Source organism: Engystomops pustulosus, chromosome 8, assembly GCF_040894005.1.
Source record: "Engystomops pustulosus chromosome 8, aEngPut4.maternal, whole genome shotgun sequence".
Lineage (NCBI taxonomy): Eukaryota > Metazoa > Chordata > Amphibia > Anura > Leptodactylidae > Engystomops > Engystomops pustulosus.
This window is the reverse complement of record NC_092418.1, coordinates 32166795-32184341: the sequence shown is the minus strand read 5'-3', so window position 1 is coordinate 32184341 and position 17547 is coordinate 32166795. Positions and strand designations below refer to the sequence as shown.

At 42.4% G+C, this 17547-nt stretch overlaps 2 protein-coding genes across 2 annotated transcripts; one reads left to right on the top strand and one right to left on the bottom strand.

Annotated features, from left to right (window-relative positions):
• The first annotated feature begins 18 nt into the window (after positions 1–18).
• Positions 19–4930, top strand: SMIM10L3 (small integral membrane protein 10 like 3). The gene is made up of 2 exons (XM_072120567.1): positions 19–201; positions 2637–4930. Exons 1-2 carry the CDS (start codon positions 19–21, stop codon positions 2655–2657), a joined length of 204 nt encoding a protein of 67 aa, XP_071976668.1. The 3' UTR covers positions 2658–4930.
• Positions 4931–8483: 3553 nt separating this feature from the next.
• Positions 8484–16565, bottom strand: MCM5 (minichromosome maintenance complex component 5). The gene is made up of 15 exons (XM_072120563.1): positions 16283–16565; positions 14741–14867; positions 14042–14170; positions 13636–13808; positions 13396–13551; positions 13138–13304; positions 12605–12776; positions 12343–12454; positions 12092–12235; positions 11713–11955; positions 11470–11582; positions 10181–10309; positions 9919–10061; positions 9697–9824; positions 8484–8920 (listed from the first exon to the last, which is right to left on the bottom strand). Exons 1-15 carry the CDS (start codon positions 16450–16452, stop codon positions 8819–8821), a joined length of 2208 nt encoding a protein of 735 aa, XP_071976664.1. The 5' UTR covers positions 16453–16565; the 3' UTR covers positions 8484–8818.
• Between the last annotated feature and the right edge of the window lie 982 nt (positions 16566–17547).

Here is a 17547-nt window from a genome sequence, read left to right as displayed (position 1 = left end):
CCGGGCCCGGCGGGGTGTATGGCGTCCTTGTCCCAGCTGCTGCTCTGGCTCTCCCAGTCCGCGGCTGTCCGCTCCTATGGGGTCTTCTCCAAGGGCCTGACCCGCACCCTGCTCATCTTCTTCAACCTGGCCTGGAGGCTGCGGATCAAGTTCCCCTATCTGTATGTCATCGCCTCCATGATGCTTAACATCAGGCTCCAGGTGAGGGACGAGCAGCTGTGTGCCTATGATAATTCTGCCTGTCACACTGTCAGTGCTGTATTCTAGTACAAGTACATTACCTGTGTAGCTCGATCATCTCATAAGGCTGACTGTAAAAAGATCACATGTATGTGTTTGTATGTGTATGTATGTGTATATTTTTAGGGTTATGTCCCTAGAGTCCCCCCACAGTCTTGGCGTTGCCCCCTTCCTCAGTCTATCCTGCTCCTCTGCAGTCTCTCCTTATCCCCTGATCTGTCTTTAATCCCCCTCCTCCCTATTATACTCCCCCTCCCTTATGTCTCTCCCTCCTGCTATAGATAAAATATAAGGGTTCACACCTTGGACTTTTCTGTGACGGCCTTGTTCTCACACTGCGTTTTGAGATTCAATCCAAAGGTTTCCCCTGTGATCACATGTTGAGGTAACATTGCATATCCTTCAGATTTGTGCAATGTTGTCTCAGCATGTGATGACAAACTGAGCCTTTCGATTGCGTCTTGAAACGCACCGTGTGATCGCTGCAGTAAGTGACTTAATTCACAGAACATGCCTCTGAATCGGCGCGGCCAGTTCCCACTACTGTACTTGTTAAGGTTTTTGTAATTGTAATTCTGAAATTTACTAGACGTAGCGCTATCTCTTTGCTGTTACGAATATTGGAAGCTTAACGGATGATAAACGGAAGGCTATCGGTTCTAGGTGTCCCATGTTCTATCCCATAGCAGAATACAGCAATGGATACCATTAGCAGTGGTGGGAACTTAGGCTAATGCTTATAATGACTGAGCTCTCCCTGGCGTAGATTATTAATTGGGGATTTTAGGGGAGTACCTACAGTACTACTACTACATACATGATGGAGCTGAACTCTCAGCTCCATCGTGTAGTGGCTGCCCAAGCTCACTTATTTTCATACCCCCGTGGACAATAATCAATATTAATATATACACATACACACAGGGCCAACGCCAGCACTGGTTTTACCCTAGCAAATGCCGGGGCCCAAAGCTGCTGGAGGGTCCTGGCATGGGGGGTGAGTGGACTGTAGCTAATGAATCCATAGGGTGTGAGGAGTGGCTTATATTAAATAATCATGAGGGGGCTGTTTGGTATGATAAACAAGGGAATATTTTAGGGAACAGCAGGCTGTTTGGCTTAGTTTCTTAGTTTGATTATGGGTTCTTGATGGATGTTCAGTGCAGAAAATCATGCTTGACGTAGAGTTCATATCTCAGTGTGAATACTCCCATCTGAATCCGGCATAAGGAGCTGGTAGCTTCACTCCTGGAGAATCACAGGATAGACACAGCAGAACTAGAGGAAATTATTTTTTCTAAGCCTGTGATGTACATTCAGTCTCCATCAATGAGTCTGTGACGTGCCGGAGGAGTGAGCTCAGCGCTAACTTGTTTCTATTTATACAGTAGAGTTATTACCTACTGACTAATAATAGGAGGCATCTAGGTCACAAAACAAGAATCAGTGATGGATGACCTGCCGCTGTGGAATTAAGTATTTGCTCAAGTTACATTACCACAGTTGCAGTCGTGAAAGTCGGGGGTCTCCTCTACACTCAACTACTGCACTGCTTTGCTCCACTGGGAGTTGATGTGCAGCTTTCTCCCTCCCCAGGGATGTACCCTGTCACACCTCCATGTTGTGGAATCAATTCCATGGCACACATATGATCAGCTGCAGTCCTGCCCACTATTTTCTCTTGTTTGGCAACACTACTAAACAGATACCCTTCACAGGGCAGACATGTAGATGAATGGGTAAAGGCCTAATACAAGGTTTATTAGGAAAAGGCAAACAAGAAGGGGTCAGGCACACAATGGAGGGGTGGGGATGGTTGCACAAAGAAAGAGAATATGGTATCTACCCTCTAAGATTATGGGAGCTCACTAGGTTGTAAAGATTTTGTTGTCTTTGGGCATAAACCAACCTTTTTGAGCTGTCAAGGTGATTATGGACACTAAACCATAAACCAGTCCTTATGGTGGTTTAGTGTCCCAACTCACCCTTTGTGAGCGCAATTAAAATTTATACTGACCTTGTTCCACTGCCGCCCGCGTAGTGAAGCTGGTGTACTACACTCCCTGGCTTCACTGCGCATGTGCTGTCGTCACAGTGCTTGGCCAGGGTGTTCGGATTTGGCTTTATTGCATTACTGCACAAGTTTTATAGTGGCCATGGAGGGACTTGGTAAAGGGCCTTTGGGACACTAAACCACTGGTCCATAAGGTCCTGTGAGTGGTTTAGTGTCCCTATGTAAAAAAGCATGATGGCGTGGAGGTTTGTTAGACATGACTTTGGGAGTTGATTTGTAATCATTCATTAACGGGGAAAATGAACCTGTGTGAGTGAATTGGTGCACCCAGCTCTCTGCACTGAATCAATTCTTTCTAAATATCGCTTTGATTTTCTTACAGGTCCACATAGAAATTCATTAGCACCCACTTCATCAAAAAAGAAAGGCCAACTATGGAGGTGTCATGGCCTCGTCCTACAAGAAGTAAAGAGAACACCAGCGACACTTGGCAGCAAGGAGCAGATCACTTGCCCCAAGATGTGAGATGCAAAGATCTGGAAACCTGCTCACTTCTGCGCACTTCTCTGGAATCCATGTTTTCCTGTTTACATAGAGACATTATTCATCTGATCCTCAGGAATGATGGCGCTTGTGCAATGCCCAGGAATTGCCACGCTTATTCCTTCTGGACTGAAGACGTTTTATTTTGTCAGGTTTTTAAGGACTTTTATTTCTTATTTATAGCTCTAGTCTCCGGGACGGCCCCTGAGTATAGGAAAGTGCTGCTATGCTTCCCCAGAGATAATTTTATGTATTTTATTCATAATGAATTTAAGTTTATGACTGGTATAGGCCATCATACCTTCTCTGTGACCCTCCCAGAATACTTGATTTTTATTTTTATTATTTTTAATGATTTAGAGGAGTACTATAGCAAAAATAACACAGCTGAGTGCCAATCCTGATTTTAATTATTGACTTTTTTTTTTGGCATGTTCTCAGTCGTAGATGAAAATGCAATGCAATTAGTCCAGTGATAAAGATGCATGTGAACATTTTGACAGTGAAATGATAGCGAATAGTTGTTGTTTCTTTTGTTAGTTTTATATATTTTATACCAAAAAGAATGTTTTACAACATTTTGGGTTCAAAAGGATTGGAGCGTCATTGCAAAACGATAAGCGTAATAATGGGATTCTCTGTTATCGCTGCTGCCAGGGCAAGATGGGAACTTGTAGACTTGTGACATAAGGTTACAAAGTTGTGCTGCTACATTGGACCTAAAAATAGTGAAGGGACTCGCTATATTGTGACCTGACAGTCAGCAGAATTTGAACCCTGTTGGAGTTCTGTGTGACTGCATTTACTTTAATTATACGCAATAAGTATTGCGCCTTTGTATTCTTAATGTCCTGAAACTACAAGTAGCCATGTTTGCATAGACCACAAACACTTATTCCCACAAACACTTATTCCCACAAACACTTATTCCCACAAACACTTATTCCCACAAACACTTATTCCCACAAACACTTATTCCCTATACATAGGATATGTAGTAGGGGTCTGATCAGTCCTTAAGTGTACATGCCTAACTAGTGCTCTGCTCTGTTTTTGTTATATGGGTATTGACATATTGAGATGGCCACACCCTGTCATTCTCCCACCCTGAAGTCAATAGTGTTGGTTATACGAGCACATGTGATGCTTTGGGACCCCTGTTCTCATCACTGTAGGCAGTCCATTAAACCCCCACCCATTTTGTTAATCCTGGAACGTTGTTGTCTATGGGAAAACCTATATAAAAGGTCCTTAACTATTAATGGCCAATCCATCATATGAGGCATTGGTGGTGTGCGGTTCCAAGCGATCAGCTGAGTGCAATGGTGCCGGTACACAAGGGACAGGGCTAGAAGGATTCTGTAACATTCATAGTGTAGCAACCCCCCCCCCCCCCCCCCCTACTGGAGCACTACTCTTATTCAACTCAATGGGAGTTGAACCTGTAGTGATCCGGGGCAGCCACTACACTCCACGTCCTGTTCACGTCCTATACAAGCATGTCTGTATCAGTGTAGGCCATGCATTTGTATGGTGGATTTATCTCTGTAAAACATGCTTTAAAGAAATCTATTAGTTCACATCATACAATGTCTGAAAGGTCCAATACTGATGAGCTCCTTTAAGAATTTGCCCTAGAATTATCAATGTTATCACTGGGCCGTTGTATCGTTCTCAGGTGACAGCCAAGCTGATTATTGCCCTCGCTCAGCTTTTTTATGGGAAGTCTGACAACAACTACTCCTTGTATGGGTTTTAATTGTACCGATACTGATCATCTCTCACTGCCACTGGAATCTGTTCATCTTGCTGACCTGAAGGGTCATGAAAACAATTAACTCAGTTCTAGTAATTCATGTGTGTTTGGTCTAACAAGCTACTATTCATCTATGAATGTCCCAATGAACAGAGGAGGTGCCTTTTTATATGGGGAAGATGGAGGTAGCTTTATCAACCAATGTGCCTGACTCGGCTCCCGCTGTCATAGACAGGTTGGGTCCCTAAAGGGTTACAGATGCTGCTGCTAATAATGTGCAACAGAGAAAAATCTGATCTAGAATCTTCTCATGAGTTAAAACTAGCACAGCGAAAAGTTTACACCTTCCAATAAACTGTCCGTTCGTAAGTGAGAAACTTGTGGGTTGTGTTTTTTTCTTTCTTTGTAATGGATTTGCCTGTGAGCGCCGACCGGGAAGAAGAAACTTGCTGGTGAACGTACTACAGAAGACGAGAGGTTTTCTAAAGTTATGACCTGTCACAAGTGCATGGTGAGCTCCTACTTCTGGGGTCCCCACTGATACAGAGAACAAAGGGGGCAGATGTAGTACTAAAGCCCCTTCTAAGTTAAAGAGGTTGGCCAGTGGATGAAATATGTGGCTACTTTATTTTTTTCCCTCCGCGAAACAGGTCTACACCTGACATGGGGTCCCTGGTTAGTACAGTTAACTAGCACAATTTTTGGAAGAAAGTGGCCATGTTTTACAACCATTGGACAACTACTTTAACCAATTCTTCAAGCCACTTAAAAAAAACAGAAAAACCAAAAAGAACCAGAGCAGCAAAACACTTTTTCTATATAAAATAATATTCTTTATTGAAAGCAATTACATATATCCCGCAAATGGGAAAATCCATAATACAGTATATGGGGGGGACACAAGTAGCCTCAGATGAATATAGGGCAGCACAGAAGACCAGTGGCCACCCCTATTAGCCCAGGGTCCTAATAGTATATTAGCAGTATTTACGATTCAATCAAAAATAAAACCGGGGGGGTAAAGTGGCAGCAGTGCAGTGAGAAAAAATAAAGCATAAACCGGAGGTACCTTCCAGTATCCAAAAATTAATTTTACTATTGCACACTTACCCGCAAACATGATGAAAAACTAACGCTGGGCAATCAAAGGGAGGCCAAAGGATATACCCCACTTAACAAACCATAATTATAATGTTCTGATTAAAGAAAAAAAAAAATAAAAAATCTTCAAGCCACTCATATGGGACAACATAGAACAGCCATAAATGTGATACTTTACTGGACCATCTGGGGTCTACATCCATAGGGAAAAATAGGCCTCTGGCAATGAAGATTTTGGTGGGACACTTAGTAGAGGGGCTGCACTGGTCCTTATAGCTACACCCATGTGGCACTGAAATGCTTATTAGTAAAAATGAATATTATACTTAATTTAAACTACAGATTTTAACCCCCACACCAAAAAAAAAACAAAAAAAAAAACCATACCCCGTATATATACTCGAGTATAAGCAGAGTTTTTCAGCACAAAAAATGTGCTGAAAAACTTCACCCCAGCTTGTAATCGAGTCATGAAAAAAAAAAACCTCTGTACGGACAGCACAGGGACACGGAGCCGATGCCGGAGCAACGCGGCTTATACTCGAGTATATATGGTACTTTTATTGTAGGTGAACTACAAGGACATTAGTCTCTGAGACCCGAGAGCCGACAGAAAGATCTACAGTCGTGGGAATTTAAATTTGAGATGTAACCATCTGATGTCAAAGTAAGGTCCCCAAACGAAGGACTAGAACTTGGCGAGCAGAGTGAGAATGTGGGGGCTTCCTGGTGGAATGGGCACCCCCCCCCCCCCTCCTCCTCAATGTGAATGCAGATTACTCTAGCTGTATGTCAGGTCAGTGCATAGAGGGGAGGAGGGTGATGGTGGCTCTGCTGCAGTGTAATGTTTCCTCACCTTACTGGGATGGTGTAGAGGTACCTCACATATGAGTGAGAGTCTATATATGAGAAGTTTAAATATGACCCTGTGTTTATACAAATGTGTGTGTATTTAGATGCATATGAATGTGTATATTACTGTCTGTGTATGAACATATGTGTATGTTTATATGCATGAGCAAGTGTATATAAGTGTGTTAGATTACATTTACTGTAACATATGCCCACCAGGCCGTAGCACAGCGGGCATACATTTGTTGTAATGGAGAGGAGGGGTGACCCCACTCCATAGAGATACATGGCGTACCACTCCGTGCACCCATTGCTGGCCTGTGGGGGACATTTTGGGGTTGTAATTTACAACCCCCAACGGTGGTGTGAATGTAGCCTTAGTTTGAGCTTTTCTCTCTTTACAGCTATTCTGGCGGCAGCTGCTACAGTTCTCTTGCCAGCGCTCAACCATGCAGGAAATAATGGCCCGGTACGGATGTTATGAGAGTTGGATCTTCTGGAATACTGTAGACCTAACAGAGTTCCGCCCCTGCATTGTGAGGGTGCAGTCACACGTGGTGTGAACACATACAAAAGTTGAGGAGTAGGACTAATTACATTGCTGTTAATATTGTGTTTACTAAATGAAGACATTAATGTAATGTTAACAAAATGCATGTGTTTTGTAAACATGATGGGCACATTTACTAAAAAGTGTGCAACTTGCCTGTGGGGTGTGCAGGGTGCATCAACGTTTTTGGAGGGGATGCGACATACTTCAGTCGGACAGGACCCGGCCGCAGCATATGTTCAGCTGGGGGGCAATGGAGCAATGGAGCCAGGCCGTACATACAGCAAAAGATAGAGCATGCTCTATCTTTTTCCTGTTGACAGTACGGTACTCCAGTGCGGCCGTGTTCACACACGCGGTCTTGATTGATTCTCATAACAGTGAAGAGCGCACATGGTTTTGGATTTAAACAAAGCAAAACACTGATTGCTCACAACCAATTGCATGCATTTCTGTTGACATGCAATTAGGCAAAGCCCCTCCCATTTTGAAATGCAATTGCAATGGAACGTGTGAGCAAAGCCTCACGGCGCTGCCCCAGTCCAAAAACTTCTGCATGCCCGATACAGCACAACTTTCAATATGTATGAGGTGTGTGCAAGTAGTCAGACGGAAGCGGCACCTCTACACAAACGGGCTCGGTCATGATGGGCCAGAGAACAATGGTAGTGGTGAAGGAGATATTATCACATGTTTTCATAGACCTCCTTCCCAGGATGATATGCAAGGTTTTAGTGTACATTGCTCTCTAGTTATGGGCTAGAGAGACATAAAGTCCCTTCCCTATTCCCCTAAACCACTGCCCAGCCCATTGTCCCACCAGGAAGCATAGTATAAGATTGATGCCCCTGACCATGCATGTAAGGAGGTAGTTGGACACTGATCCCGTGTCCTATCTCTGCAGCTCTAGTTTGTCACGACTAAGACCATTAGGCAGGACAATGCAAAACATGCAGGGACAGCGGTGAAGACCTGGGACTGTCCTGTCAAACCAGGGACTTGTTGGGAATTATGGTAACAGCTACCAATCAGTACTGAATACACAGGCCTTTGCTTTTAATGACTTCATCCACAGGACATCAGTCTTTCACATTGCTCTGCTGGGATTTTGGTCCACTCTTCATCCACTCTGGCCATTTCATAGTTGTGTGACTGCGGACATTGTCTTGCAAAAATATTTCTGGCTGAACACAAGGAAGAAACCATACGAGGTTGAAGAAGGTCCTGATATACACTTGCATTCACTTTGTAGATGTACAAAAGGTCCAACTCCTGCTGCATAAAACAAACCATAACACTTCCTCCACCATGCACCAGCAGAAGGATGGGGCAAATACTTTATCAGCCATGAAATGGTGCAAGGAAGGGGCTACACCACTCCTTCACTTACTAGTCATGGGCTAACTGAAAAGAAAACCAGAACTAACTTTCTGAATATAAAATTTTTATTAGACTTTTTTTTCTGCTTACTTAAGAACGCCACATTTGAGAAGATGCTCACAAATAACCATGAAGCATAACTCGTACATACATTAGAACAATGATTATCCAATGTTATCTCCAACAAAAGACAACTCTCCACCTTACTCCTCCAATGGGTCATTTATGTACATTGTTTAACCCCTCTGACCTACAGGTTGTAATTCCTGCAGCTACTGTTAAGCCTATATACATCTGCAGTAACATGAAGTCACACAGCTTCAATACTGTAGCATCAAATAAGAGCCGAGCCGGCTATAACGCAGGGTCCATGACCTGTGGCTTATTTTATGCGGAACAGGACTTTACGCTGCAGACGATGCTGGATTTCTCCACGTCTCATCATAAGATGCAGGACCTTGTGGATCGCATGTTCTGGATATTTCTGAAAAGAAGAAATTAAACATTCCGATTAGAATTTTCCTTAATTTGTGTGTCAGAAGTGAAATGTAGTTTTTTCAGAAGTCACCCCTTACATCTGTGATAGGCTATGGGGTTGACATCACAGAACGTGCTGAGACAGGCAAAAGGTTGAAACAACAGGTGATACTGGAAGAGCCCGGAAGAAGTTTATTTTTTTCCTTTTGTTTTTATACATTGCTGCAGATAAAAATTACTAGCTAAAAATCACATGTTAAGGTGGTTATCTTGTAATCTCCTTTCCTTAAACCTCCAATAACCAGTGTAAAGGCTTTCCAATATGACCGCAGTATAAGACCAGTTTTGGAACCAGAACACACTAAAGCAGTTCTGAACTTTTGTCAAAAGACTTCTGAGACTTTAAATGTGGTTCTATAAACAAAAAATCTTGGGACGCCTACAAAAGTGTTACATGCTTCTATTCTACTCTACATTATGGGGCTGCGTCCTGAACATTTTGACCGCTTTGTAGGTTATCTGCTACTTGTATTGTTATTATACTGTTATTTTGTTATCAATAAACCATTGACCCATAAACAAAAATCTATATAAAAGACAACGTTTTATTTTATTTCCCCTCCCCAACTGATAATAGCATAGTATAAGGCAATATCCTTGTAAACCGCTAACGAGGGACATCTAGGAGCTTAATGCCAGGGACAATGTAACTGGTTTGAATAATCCATTCCATGCCTAGGCATCAGTCCGGCACCATCCGGTCAGTTTTTAAACAGTTCTCACCTGTTTAAGGAAATCTTGGATGATACTGTGTTCGGAAACCTGTGAGCCAATGGCAAACCTCCTCTTCAGCTGCTTCTCAATGCGAGACAGCATTTCCTGATCCTCTTGTGTAGTAAATCCTTCCACACCTAAACATGGGGAACAATTCCAGTTATACTATACATGACCACCACAAAACAAACTACACAATAAAGTCAGGTTTTTCTCTCCCATTTCACTTACCAGAGAGACTACCTGACATGGCAGCATCTAGTGTGGAGACCTGGAACAAGCGCAGCGCCTCTTCTACATCAGCTTCTGTAGCGAAGGGCTGCAGTTTCATCTTGCTAAGAGATTCAGAAATCCGAACAATGGCCTCCAGTTGCCTGTAAATAAATCATTGGCACAGATAAATAAATGGCAGGACTTCACTGAGTTTTCCAAAATTCTAAAAGATTTTATGAGTTGTATATTAGCTTCTACATCTTGCAGTTCCTTCTCTTACCTGACAGTTATAGGGATACTGGATCTCTTCTCTGTCTCCCTCTCATGCTCACGGGCGCCACTTCTCATGAGGACGTAGCGGTTTTTAAGTTTTTCTGCTGCTTCCACTGACAGCCGAGGTCCACACTTACTATAGAAGTATAAGAACATGAAACTGAAGTCACTTGCCTATACCTTCAGACCATGAAAAGACCATTTTCTGTAGCCGACGAGATTTCACGGTGCGTAAGGCACGGGCTAACTCCCATTAGAAGTCAACGAACTTCAACAAATTAACCCCTGTTTTGCCAATGGCTCACATTACAGTAGTATACATAAGGCCTTACTGTAAGAGGAGACAATGGAAGTCCTAACCACAAGATGACATGATTCATTTAACAGGAATCAGGATGCTTTTATGAAAGTATTAGCTCTACAACATTATCTTTCTAAAGATTTACAAATTATTTACCAAAAACTAGATGGTTAAAATGTAACTTATTATTCTTTGCATTAAAAGGATATTTGTTCACTACTGTGATTCCTTACAACCTTAGTTGGCGTTGGCGTGTACCGCTGTTTTAAAAGCGACAATACGTGGCAGTGTAGTGTTCACCAAGCACTAATATATTTCTTTTTGAGTTCAGAAATATCCTTCTAATGCAAAGAATAAATGTTACAATTAAATATATAAATCTATATTAAAAAATAGTATCTTGCTTTAAAGCACCCCTGTGGTCTCATCTCTTGCCAATATCTTCTGAATGACTAAATACGGCTTTTATTCATGCTGAAAATAATCAAACCCACCCCCGCATCCTGACCCATCGCGGAGGTGACTCTCTGGTTCATCCGCACCCGTCTGCAATCTAAGCGCTGCATTCTGCCAGCTTCATAGGTGTGGAGCACTGCAGTAAGGGGAAGCTGGCAAACTGCATATAATCTCCTTTGAGCCAGAGAGTAACGTTGGTGGCAGGAAGCGGCGTGGACAGAGCAAACGGCCATCAGGAGGCAAGTTAGCTTGACTGCATAGTCGAGCTTCCAGACCTCCTTGAATATATCAAGAGTTACAAGAGGTGGCAGGTTCCCTGTAATTGCTATATTTAAAAAATGTCCCCTTAAAAGGGGCAGGAGTAGCAAATTCCATTCAGCTGGGCTGCAGGTCAACCTCTGAGACCTATACCCATTGTGTCCTTATTTGGATGTGTCATAAATAGGGAACACTGTAGGATTATAAATTAGATTGTAACAGTTCCGATTAAGATGCCAATGTATAAAATACGTATAAAAGAAAAAATGGACATAACTTACGTTCGACAATACGCAATATATTTCTTAAGCGTGTTAAGTTCAATTTCTCCTTCTACCGACTGAGTCTGTGTCCGTGCACTGAGATGTACATTCATTACGTGTTTGGCAAGGGTCTGTGAAGAAGAGGACAGAAAGTTAGTCACAAAGAATAAAAAAACACCATTGCGATATACATAGGAAAACCTAAATAGGCCTTGGTGCTGTCAGAAAGCCCTCGATTGAATTTATACAATATATTCTCACCATGTCCCTTTGCTCATTGTGTTCATCTTTGACTATGAAGATCATATCAAATCTTGATAGGATGGTGGGCATGAAGTCAATATTCTCCTCTCCCTTGGTGTCGTCCCATCTTCCATACACAGAATTGGCAGCTGCAAGTACTGAGCAGCGAGAGTTCAGGGTGGTAGTGATGCCAGCTTTTGCAATGGAAATGGTCTGCTGCTCCATAGCCTCATGGATTGCGACTCTATCATCCTCTCGCATCTGGAAGTTGAATTCCACGGTTAACTTCTTGTGTCACATTTTACTCAAACTGAATACTTGTACTTGCAATTAATTAAGTTATATCATAACCTGCAAGAAACATTTACTGGGATACTGGAATAATTCCCACACTTACCTTATCAAATTCATCAATGCAAACAACTCCTCCATCTGCTAACACCATGGCACCACCCTCCATAATAAAGTTACGGGATACAGGATCTCGCATGACTGAAGCAGTCAAACCAGCTGCACTGCTGCCCTTACCAGATGTGTAGACCTGCAAATGGCAGAATTATACAAATATGACCAAGAATAAATCATACTTATACATATGCTACACAAGGAAGGGTATTCACTGCTTGCTTAGAAATAGATGCCTCTTACCCCAATGGGGGAACACCTCTCCACAAATTTCAGAAGCTGTGACTTGGCAGTTCCAGGGTCTCCCAGCATCAGCAGGTTAATGTCTCCTCTACGAGTCAACCCATCTGGAAGCCTGGGAAAAGATTAAAGAACATTACATCTGAGATCCAGACTATATACTAGAATACATAAAGGGAAAATACTGTTATCCCCAACATCACATCTGGTGACAATATCCATTTATCACCTTAGTTTTAAACATAGAATAGTGCATGAAACTCACCTTTTACGAGATCCTCCGAACAGTAGACATGCAATGGCCTTTTTAATGTCACTGCTGCCGTAAATTGATGGAGCTATACTTTTAGCAACAGTTTCATATATGTCAGGTTTAGAAGCAAGACGTCTGAATTCCTCTTCTTCTTGAGGAGACACTGCTCCAGCTGCACTTCTTCCTGAAAAATGTTAAAATAACAGATATTGGAGTGGCTGAACTGACATTTCAACATATTGTAGGGGGTCTGCCACTGGCTATGGTACTAAGATCCTGAGAGAAGCAATACTACACCTTAAACATGGAACACACTTTAAAGGGGTTGTCCAGAAGAAAAACATGGTCGCTTTCTTCCTTAAACAGGCCCACACCCAACCATGGTTTGTCCTAGCATTGCAGATCTGCTGATTGGATCAGAGTTGCATTACCACGTACTACCCATGGATAGGAGAGGAGCTGTTTTGAGAAGAAAGCAGTCACATTTTTCATCTTTTTCACAAGTCCTTTATAATGCAAGGGCTGGCAAAGTATTTATAGCTCACCTGTGCCTTCTGTATCCACTTGTATACCCACAACACGGATGTAAGAGCTCCGAATACCCACTCCTACTCTATCCCGTCCTTTATTGGACGTTTTTCCACTTTTACGAATGGAGTAGATCCCCATAATGGTCACCCTATTTCCGGGTACAACTTTGTCACACAGGTACCTGCAGAAAGGTAAAAGTTAGCATATTCACACAAATTGCAAGCTTAAAAAAATTAAAATAACCATATATATGTAATAGACTGTGATCTTACCTGTCACAGTACAATTGCATATGGCGGGGCATCTCCCCATGGGGCACAGCATCTGGAGACTCCTGCAGTTTTAGTGTCTGGAAATCCACACACTTACATTTGTCAGGGATGATGAAATATGGATCCAAGGGACACTTGGGTCGCCCTGCCTGCTCCCTGTGGACAAGAGACGTAGAACCTGAGTACAGAAGCTTGGGGAAGAAAGTATTTAGAAAACTAAGACTGGTATGGGGAACATACGTGTTGCACTTCCGTGGCATGGCATAACCCTCCAAGCCAGGCCGCACAGGAATATTACTGATTGTGTTTCTGCAGCTGCGGCATTGGATTGAAATCTTTATAGCTTTGGCTCTTACTGCTGTAGCAGCAATAATGATACCAGGGATCTTCACGAGGTGAGACATCTGCTCCGACTGCAAAAGAAATTAAAAAAAATATAAATTAACAAAAGGGCATTGCCATACACCAATAATGTCCTTTATGAACAGAAAAACAGAGTAAATATATTTCACCACATCTTAGCAAACTTTACATTAACTGGAATGCAACCATGGGCAATATTGCCAAAATGTTATTATTTTGTAATGTTCAGTACTATAGAAAACGAAGGTGTGATGTTACAGTGTAGTCCTAACAATGTAAATACCTTCAGACTCCGGATGTTTGCTGGATTAGCATCAGAGCGCAGCATGACCTGGATTTCTTGCACAGCTTCTTCACCTGCTGGACGTGGACGTGTGACCTCATCTGCCACTTCTTGAGCCGCTTCCTCCAACTAAAAGAGAATCATGGTATTATGCTCTTTATACAGCAAGAAATAAGAGTATGAGAAAATAGGGCTACATTCTTGGTCATAGTCAATACTTGCAGAGAGTTTTACATTGTCATGCTGTCTTTGGGGGTTTATATACAACAATACGTATAATGACCTCGCCACATGGGGTCTGCAAGATTATAAAAATATACTGTGCATTTAACAATGTACAGCCTGTCAATGTTTTGCTGTGGATTTGAGGCAGAATGTTATTTAGTGCTGATTCTCAACAGATTTCTGTCTAGACTGAATGGAGATTCAGGTGCAGTTGGTTAAGCAGCTATTATATTGATACATGCTTTGGATATTTGGGGTTCAATTAATTTCTATAGCTTTGTTCCTGAAGGAAAGACACCTTCCCCAAGAACATTTTATTTAGCAGTCAGGTTCATCAGAAACAGTAAGAACACCATAAATCTCTATGCATCTTCTACTCACTATTCTGTTAAACTTGTAAGCCCTATACAGACAACATACTTTATTTGTTCTACAATGGTAAGCGTTTATCTGCACTAATCAGTTATTACTTACTAGCTGGAGGTGTTCTGTAGGTTGTTTATAAAGATAGTCAGCAAGATCCTCATCAAAACTTGCCAGATCCTCCATCTCCACCTCAATCCAGTATTCTCCAAGGTTATAGTGACGTTTAAGTTCATCTCTGAAATCAAGACAGCAAAAAATATATGGTGAAGACTCTATACTAATATAACTACAACACCAACGGAATAACGGCATAGAGCACAACAAATTCTCCAGGCTGTTCTCTCTAGATCAGTGGTGGCAAATCTATACAAAATTTGCTAGATGTGGCACCCAGATCTTCAACCCAGCACAGTGTCAGAACTCAAGACCTCCTCCTGCAATCCCACTCTGACGCACTCTGCACCATTTTAAAGCAAAATATCCTTGGCTGCCTCGGACTACAGGAGTTAAAAGGTGCGGACAGAGCTCCTGCTCCAGACCCCCACTATCCTTTGTGTTCAGGGGACCCTGGATGTATACTACAATAATCCTTCTTTCTACTGTATTGGTGTCCTCAGGACGCCAACAGAACTGAAAGCTGTAACAGAGCAGGGAGCAATAAGTTACTACTTAAAGTGCCATGTTGACACTTTGCTAGCACACAGTCTCCAAAAGGTTTGCCATCACGGCTTCAGATGTTAAAATACTACCATGCTGGAGAGTCATCTACATTTTGATTGTAAGAAAACTCTACGGGCCAAAATCATATTGTGGTAGGTCGCCAGCTACACAAGCACAACCATCACATCCTTAGGCTGGTGTTTCTATGGAAACGCCTGCGATCGGGAACGAGCCGCCGGTGTTTTGCGTTAAATTAACGCAAAACACTGGCGGCTCGTTCCCGATCGCAGGCGGTTCCATAGAAACGCTGATGCGATCGGGCCTCGGCCCGCCCCGGTGGGCGCGACTTTGTCTGCTTTTGCAAGCGCAGACAAAGCGCTATGTGTGGCACCAGCCTTACTCCCACTGTATAGTTCATATAACAGGAATTAAGCGGTCGTAGCAGACTTGAAAGTGACTGCAAGCTGGAACCTCCAGTAATCCGGTAAATTGGGGCTCAGATCTCACTAATGGATGGAGCAACAGGGTCAGGATGCACACAATATAGTATTGAATAGACACATGAACAACATGTTCTCTCTATCCATTAGTGAGAAGGGGTGCCCCATTTTTGGATTAGGGCCCTGTTTTGTGATCAGTAGCCAGATCCCCATCAAATCACTTTGCCCGAATAGGGGATAATTTGTAAAGTTTGTGCAATCTATTTAAAGGTAAATTCACACTGACAATTCAGATTTAGTTTTTTCAAACAAAAATAAAGATCATAAAGAGAAAAGAAGAAAACACTTCTGTATTTCGGGTTGGAATGGGTCAGGTTAACCCCTAGTGACTGCAGGTAATGGACAGGTTGTCTATTTTTCTATAAATTACAATTGCAAAATAGATCAGTGACCCAGTAACACCAATATTTAATAACCCAATCATCTCTGTACTGGACCTGCATGCATTATCCTATGATAGCTATATGTATCTGTATGACTCAGTTCACACCTGTATTTATAGGTGAAGCCGGTGCGGTCGGTGCCATAGCGGTATTGCCGCAGGAACTCTTTAAATCTCTTCTTCAGCTGCGACTTCTTGGCCTGTCCATCATCTCCCGGCTGCTGTTCGCCTCCAAAACTGTCGCTGTAGAAGATACCGGGGTCATCGAAGCCGGACATGATGGCGGAGAACAGGGCACAGCGTGCAGAGAATGGCGACCTCTCCAACTGCGGAAAGCGCGCGAAAAGACTAGTTTCGCGCCAAAGCAGATTACGCGCCACCAAAAAAAACACGCCCACGAGTGCTTTCTATTGGTTACTGGACTCGGCGGAATGAATAAAATCTTTGTGGGCGGACCTAAAGTTGTATGGCTGGATGAGGCATGCGCGAAGATTCTGCGCTTACTAGAGAGCGAACGCCGCTTCAATGTAGGTCATTGAACGCCATTTTGTTGGAGACCACTGTCTTTCCTAATCTGTGGTCTCTGGAAACATATCTGCTGCTGTTGTAGACTTGTTTTGGAATGGTGTAGTTTATTAACGATATTTTAATACGACTAATGTAATATTATTTTTTGTAGAAAAATTATGCTTATGACTCTTTGAAAGGGTAAAGTGGTCAAAAATAGGAAATACTAACATTTTGTATAATAAATTTTGATATTTCCTACAACCAAAGACTGTATATAAACTACTTTTATGCATGTATATATTTAGTTTTTATATTTTCATGACACTTTGGGGCACATGTACTGTTGAAGTTCCCTGAAAGTGCATTGTCAGACGATCATGCACTCTGTGCGATTAACTAAGATCGTGCGCCCGACATCCTGCATGTGTCGCTTCCCCGCTCAGGTCCTCCGGAGTTCACCTTCTTCTTCTTGGAGCATGTAAATGCATTGTCTTGCGACACATTTTGAAAGTTAAATCCTGTTCTCAGTCCAAATTAGTCTGTTTGTCAACGGCACGCCCCCCAATTTGTGTTGCATGAAAGCCGCTCATGTGCGACACAATCCCAGCGCAGACACCTGTTAAATTAAAGTGAGCAGCGCGAATAAATAAGCCCCATTACCTTTAACCCTTTCAGCCTTTTTTGTTTTTATACATAGTTTTATATAGCCTCTTTTTATTTAATAATTTGGGCAGTTTAAAAATAATAAAACTAGTTATCTCTACCAAAAGTTAAGTTTGTGTTCAGAAGGTGGAAAAGATGTTTATGAATTGTGAAACCTAACACGTTTGTGTTGCTAAATCTGCAGATATTAGTCATGGCTG